The sequence below is a fragment of the Miscanthus floridulus genome, chromosome 3 (genome assembly GCF_019320115.1).
Source record: "Miscanthus floridulus cultivar M001 chromosome 3, ASM1932011v1, whole genome shotgun sequence".
Classification (NCBI taxonomy): domain Eukaryota; kingdom Viridiplantae; phylum Streptophyta; class Magnoliopsida; order Poales; family Poaceae; genus Miscanthus; species Miscanthus floridulus.
The window spans coordinates 52617114-52623180 of NC_089582.1; the positions used below are offsets into that span (position 1 = coordinate 52617114).

A 6067-nucleotide genomic window follows, 5' to 3' on the forward strand; every position below is an offset into this window, starting at 1 on the left:
GCGAGCGCTCTGTCCTGCTCGTTGGCATCTACGTCAACGACCTCATCATCGTGGGTGCAGAAGAGGCCAGTGTGGAGGTGTTCAAGGCGAAGATGGGGTCAACGTTTGACATGAGCGATCTTGGCCTCCTTTGCTTCTACCTTGGCGTCGAGGTGCGCTAGGACAGCTCCGGCATCAGCCTCCGCCATATGCACTATGCCAAGCGCATCCTCGAGCTAGGCGGGCTGGATGGTTGCAATCCAGCTCATACCCCGATGGAGGAATGGCTCAGTCTAAGCTGCTAGAGCACGATGGAGGAGGTCGACCCAACGCTCAACCGGCGCATCATCATCAGTAGCCTACGCTACCTGGTGCATACCTCGCCGAACTTGGCGTTCATCGTCAGGCACATGAGTCGGTTCATGGAACGTCCCACGGTGGAGCACCAGCAAGCCATCAAGAGGATCCTGCGCTACTCCATGGCGAGCACCCTCAACTACGGTCCGCACTACGCAAGAGACCCTGGCGTGGCGCACTTCATCGGCTACTGCAGCAGCGACCTCACCAGCGACATTAACACAACCAAGAGCATGAGTGAAACAATGTTCTTTCTCGGCAAGTGTCTTGTCAGCTAGCAATCACTCAAGCAGCGAGTCGTGGCTCTATCAAGCTGTGAAGCTGAATACATCATCGCCACCTCTGTTGCAACTCAAGCTCTATGGCTATCCACGCTACTGGGAGAGCTGCTCGGCAGGGAGGCCGAAGCCGTGGAGCTAAGGATGGACAACAAGTCTGCTCTAGCCCTGGCCAAGAACCCAATCTTCTATGAAAGGAACAAACAGATCAGGATAAGATACCACTTCATTAGAAGCTACTATGATGGGAGTGTGAAAGCCAACCATATCAGCACTACTGATCAGCTTGCTAACATCCTCAACAAGTCACTTGGAAAGCAAAGTTCCAGGAAATGAGGGGAAGGATTGAGCTGATTCAGATCAACTCCAGGACTGAGCGCAAGGCTTAGGGGCTGAATTGAGAGTTAAGCCTATATGCTTCTCTCTAGTTATCTAGTTATCTAGCTATCTCTAGTTTGTTAAAGCTGATTCCAGCATCTTATCTTCTAGGCACTTTAGTGGTTAGAATATGCTCTTTTGTTGTTGAACTTGTTATGCTTTTCTTCTGTACCAAGTATTGCTTTTGCCTATATATGGAACTACAAGCAGCCAGTGTTATTGCTGCCATCTAAACCAATTCCCAATTCCCCAATTGTGTGTTACCTGGCCACCAATATTCAGCAGGAAGCATAAGGGCTATTCTGTATTGCATATGTATATTGCATATGTACAGTAATCAGAAGAACTATTCTGATTGAAGAGAATTTGGATACCTACACATGTAACCTCACCAGTGTTGGCTGGGTGAGCGACATTCATCTACATTGTGTCATTACCTAACAGGATCTTGCCTAGAACTTTGTATGGTGAAAACACCACTTCATCTTTATATTACAACCTTCTCATCGGCAGTCCATTTCTCAGGCAAAAAGGATATCCATCCCAATGGTAGCAATGCAGCCAAACTTTGCAGCAAAATACCCAAAGGCAAGCTTGAGTAGTCCACAGAAGACACGCCGATCAGGGTGGACAATCCAACTCCAAATACTCCACTTAGTATTGCTGAAAACACCAGTCCAGATGTGAAGAAGGCGAACAAAGAACCTTCGCAGCCTGGTGGGCAGAGACTTGACAACAAAACCGAGAATGGCAAGACCTTGAACTGAGCTAGAGCTTCAGCTAGAGCTGAGAAGCAAAGAACATGAATCTCGTTCGGTATCCCTAGCACAAGGTTTATTTGTTTCACAAGGACCAAATCTGACAAAACTGCCAAAGCATATAGTATCTGAAGTCCACTGGTAAGGCACCTCAGTGGGATCCTTTTAAGATAACGATTGTAGAGTATAGTTAGTGATAACACCATGACCTGTCCCACAACTTTCGATAGACCAATGACTGATGGATCAAGATTCAAATACTGTGTTTGAAAGCAGAACATGGTTCCAGAAAGAATAGGCACAACAGCAAAGGATGTCATGATCCATGTAAGAGGGTATAAGACCCTTTCCTTGCTGATTGCTGTCATCAAGTTTGAGAATTGTTTGCGGAAGTTAGTTGCCAAAGAGCTTTTGACAAGACGATTTCTGGAGTTTCCTCGAGAGCTTGGCAATGTCTCTTTTGTACTTAGGGACAGTGCTAGCTGGAAGCCAAGAAGGACTGAGAATGCGGTGAACATGATCTTTGGTTCCTGTGTTTTAAGCAGAATGTAACCACCAGACAAGTTCCCCAGTAGGGATCCTGCAGCCAGGGCTATGAATGTGTATGACTGTAGTACACCAGCCTTCTGTGTTCTACTGAACTCCGTGACAACAGCATCACTTACAACTTCTGTGACAGATGCTCCAAGATTTCCAATGAGAATGCATGCCATTTGAGTTGGAAATGCATCCCCTGTAACTGGAGTAATTGCAAGTGTTCCCCAAGCAATAAGCTGCAGCAACACTGAACATAGCCAACATAAGTTCAAGTCAGTTGTATGGTTTCCAAAAAACAAAAGTGAGCTGTGTACTTTCTGATTAACAGCTGAGTAACAAATAGTTAAGACACTGAACAGTTTGACAGTAAAACCACAGGATCAACAAAAGCATCATAAAATAAATCTCTAAATACCTTTTTATTATATAATTGTAGCTTAGTGACTAGTCCTGATCTTCCAGCAAGAAATTTATTGTTCTATAAAGTGAAACCAGCTGGTTTGCACTTTTTGATTGGTGATTGCAGATATATTCAATTCAATTGTACAACTCATTAGTTTATTGAAAAAAAGAATTCTGTGCAAAAATTAAAATTAGCATTCCAGCACAAAAAAGATTAACACAAGACAAATAATAAATCAAATGAAGGACAAAATCCAGAAAGTACAAATAATATGAGCAGACCATTTAACAGTATTTCAATTAGACTGCAGTTATTTGTGCAAGGAGATGCATCTCAACTTCTCAAGAAGCTGTCCATATCATAGTACGGCAAGGAAACTATACGTGATGCACTAATGACAAATGAGTTGTGTAGTCTTGATGGGAGAACCTATGTAAATTTAAAGGTCAGTAGCTTTCAGTGATTTGTGGTCCTAAAGATACAGTCCCACCTGCGTATTCTCATAGGAACCACAAAATAAGGGACCATTATGAGAATACCAGCTTACCAGCACTCAGATTGTGTGACTAGCTGCATGAGTAAATCACACGTCATTGCATCAAGAACCACAGAATAAGGGTAACCTGTTGGTTTAACCAACTTGATAAGGCTTGAAATGTGTGACTAGCAACAAAATCAAAGTACACATCAGGAAGGAAAGTGTATTGCTCCATCCCAAGGCTGCACGTGCCACTTTCCAAAACGTATCTTTTACACAGAATAGGTGCAACAAGTAAAGGTGCTGGGCATGATACCATTGCCAATGGAACAAGGCACCCATGTTTATGTGCTAAACACTTAAGTGCTTTAAACAGCAGTAGCTTGAAAGTGTTTTTTCATGTTTTTTATCTGACAATCAGATGGTTACCACCACACATGTTGTAATCAGAAATCGACTGCAGTTGTTGAACTCCAATGTCCAGGGTGTTTCCAATTTCAGAAAGAGACGTGAAATAGATGTCCCTTTCAATGTGTTTAGCGGCTCAGAAATTTTCGTAGCTAGCTGTTGCTTTCGATGTGTTCAACGGCTCAGATATTTTCGTAGCGGTTAAAATTCATTCTTACTTTTGTAGAAATAATTGAAGAAACAGTGAAATATGAGACCAGACAATCGCTAGAGGAATACAGCCATATTTCCTCCTGCAAATGTTTGATTGTTTCGAAATTGATGATCACATTGCTGGAGTCGCACGAACATAAATACAAAATTAAAACGAAAATGAACGGTGAACGGGGAGGAAAAAGGGATCGGCTTTGTACCTCCGAGGGAGGTGTAGGGGAGGCGGTGCGCGCGGCCGATGTAGACGGCATCCGAGAGGACCCCGAAGAGCGGCTTGGCGACGAGCGGGATGCTCCCGGCGTTCTGCACGAGCTGCAGGCCGGCGGGGCCGAGGCCTAGACCGCGCGTGAGGTGAAAGTTGAGAGCCAGCCACGGGAAGCAGCGGAACCCCTGCACGCAGTACCCGACCCCGCACACCCACCACACCCGGCGCATCTCCCGCAGCGCCCCACGCCGTTCGGCCGCGGGCGTCAGACGCGCGGGCGCGGGCGCCGGCGGCTTGAAGGCCGGCGCGGCCGAGGAGTCCTGGAACTTGGCCAGCCGGCGCCTCTGCTGCCGCTCCTCCGGCGTCGTCGGCATCCGGAGGCATAGCGTGACGCCGATGCCGCGCGCGCTCCTGCACGAGGCGGCAGCGGGTCGCGCCGTCGGGCTGCGGGGGAGGTGGACGTGCAGGTGCGGCGAGCACGGCGAGAGGCAGAGCATGGTGCCGGCGTCTCCCGTCGTCCGCGCGGCGGCGGGCGGGCGGGTGGAGGGGGGCAGGAATGCGGAGGCGACGAGAGCGGAGCGAGGTGGTGCGTGCGGGCGTGTGGTGTGGTGGAGAGATTAAGGTGGTGTGGCCGGGCTTCGAGGAGGCAGTGGAAGAAGCGCGGGCGGAAGAGGCGGAGGGACTTCTGGAAGACGAGAACGGCCGCGCTGCTTCGGTGGTTTTCTGTCTTTTGGTGCCCATGCCTTCTGGGGTGTGGTGACCTGGTGGGGACGGTGGGACCCCGCCTCTCCGGAAGCATTCCTCATCTCCGATGCTGATGGTTTTGACTAGGGTCAGGACGTTTGAACGGACACCAGTATCCGGACGCCCGTGTCTGATCTGCTTCCTACATGTAGCAAGTGGATGGCGCAGACCTGGGGTCACCACGTGGACATCGCGCAGCTGTCGCCCCACCCGGACCACTGTCTCTGCGGGCGTTCGCGTCCTTGTCGCCTCGTTCGGTAGCGTTCCCCGCCGAGCCACGACGAGATGGAGGGGAGGGAAGGGGAGGGAAGCGATGGGAGAGGAGGGGAAAGGAGAGGAGAGGGGTGAGGCACACCGCGCGAGGAGGGGAGGGAAGGGATGGGAGAGGAGGGCAAAGGAGAGGAGAGGGGTGAGGCACACCGCGCGAGGAAGACACGAGGCAGAGCCGAAGCTTATCCCGATTTACTTTTAAAATATCCAAACGAAACATTTACAATACACGTCTGAAGGCAAATAAAACACTTGAAACATTCGTCTGAAACATTTACAAAAACATCTGAAAAAACATTTGAAAAACCATTACAAAACATATGCAACATCCAGATAGCAACGCCCAATATAAACACACTTGTAACATGCTTCTGAAAAGCAGATGAAACATTTAAAACACACACTTGCAACATGCGTGTATAACCATTGCAACATATGCAACATCTCGATCTATTTTTGCAACATCGATGTGAAACACTTGCAACACACCTCTAAAATACTTGAAACATACAGTTGCAACATGCGTTTTCAGCGCAATGTCACCTGGCTGTTTGGATGACTGGAGGCCTCGTCATTGCGGAGCTCGCAGTGGTGGCGCATGGAGCTCGCCGGTGCCCCAGCGGAGGCAATGCACCACCCTGGGTGAGCAGAGCGGCCTAGGCGAGCACGTGTGCGAGGCCGCGGCTGGCGAGCTTGACAGCCTGCTCGACGAGCACCCTGGCGAGCACCCCTGGCTGGCGTGCACCCTACTAGGCGAGCACCGCTGGGTAGAGAGATTTTTTTTAAAGGGGCACGATCGGGAACGAGCGGAAGGCGCCATAGCGAGTGGGAAGCCACGTTTGTCCATCCGGATGTCCTCGATGGAGCATTATCGATGCTCGAACGAGATGTGTTTATACTAGGAGTACATTCTTATATAGGATTAATAACAATTAGTTAGTTTATCCATTTATGTATAGATTATAATTATTTAGTTATTTTATTATTTTATATTTACTTAGTTTAGGTTATATTTTGTTGGTGTGTCTAGGTTATATTTACCTAGTAGTTTGTTTGCAC

At 48.5% G+C, this 6067-nt stretch overlaps 1 protein-coding gene across 1 annotated transcript; it reads right to left on the reverse strand.

The window, feature by feature from the left end:
* Window positions 1-1278: 1278 nt before the first annotated feature.
* LOC136545734 (probable folate-biopterin transporter 8, chloroplastic) lies at window positions 1279-4745 on the reverse strand. The gene is made up of 2 exons (XM_066537718.1): window positions 3990-4745; window positions 1279-2534 (listed from the first exon to the last, which is right to left on the reverse strand). Exons 1-2 carry the CDS (start codon window positions 4489-4491, stop codon window positions 1480-1482), a joined length of 1557 nt encoding a protein of 518 aa, XP_066393815.1. The 5' UTR covers window positions 4492-4745; the 3' UTR covers window positions 1279-1479.
* Between the last annotated feature and the right edge of the window lie 1322 nt (window positions 4746-6067).

What these genes read in the sequence shown, in the direction of transcription:
- LOC136545734 (XM_066537718.1), bottom strand. Translation starts at nt 4,491, where the DNA reads ATGCTCTGCCTCTCGCCGTGCTCGCCGCACCTGCACGTCCACCTCCCC. An exon ending in CCCCTACACCTCCCTCGGAG is followed by an intron (nt 2,535 to 3,989) that starts GTACAAAGCCGA and finishes GGCTATGTTCAG; the next exon opens with TGTTGCTGCAGCTTATTGCT.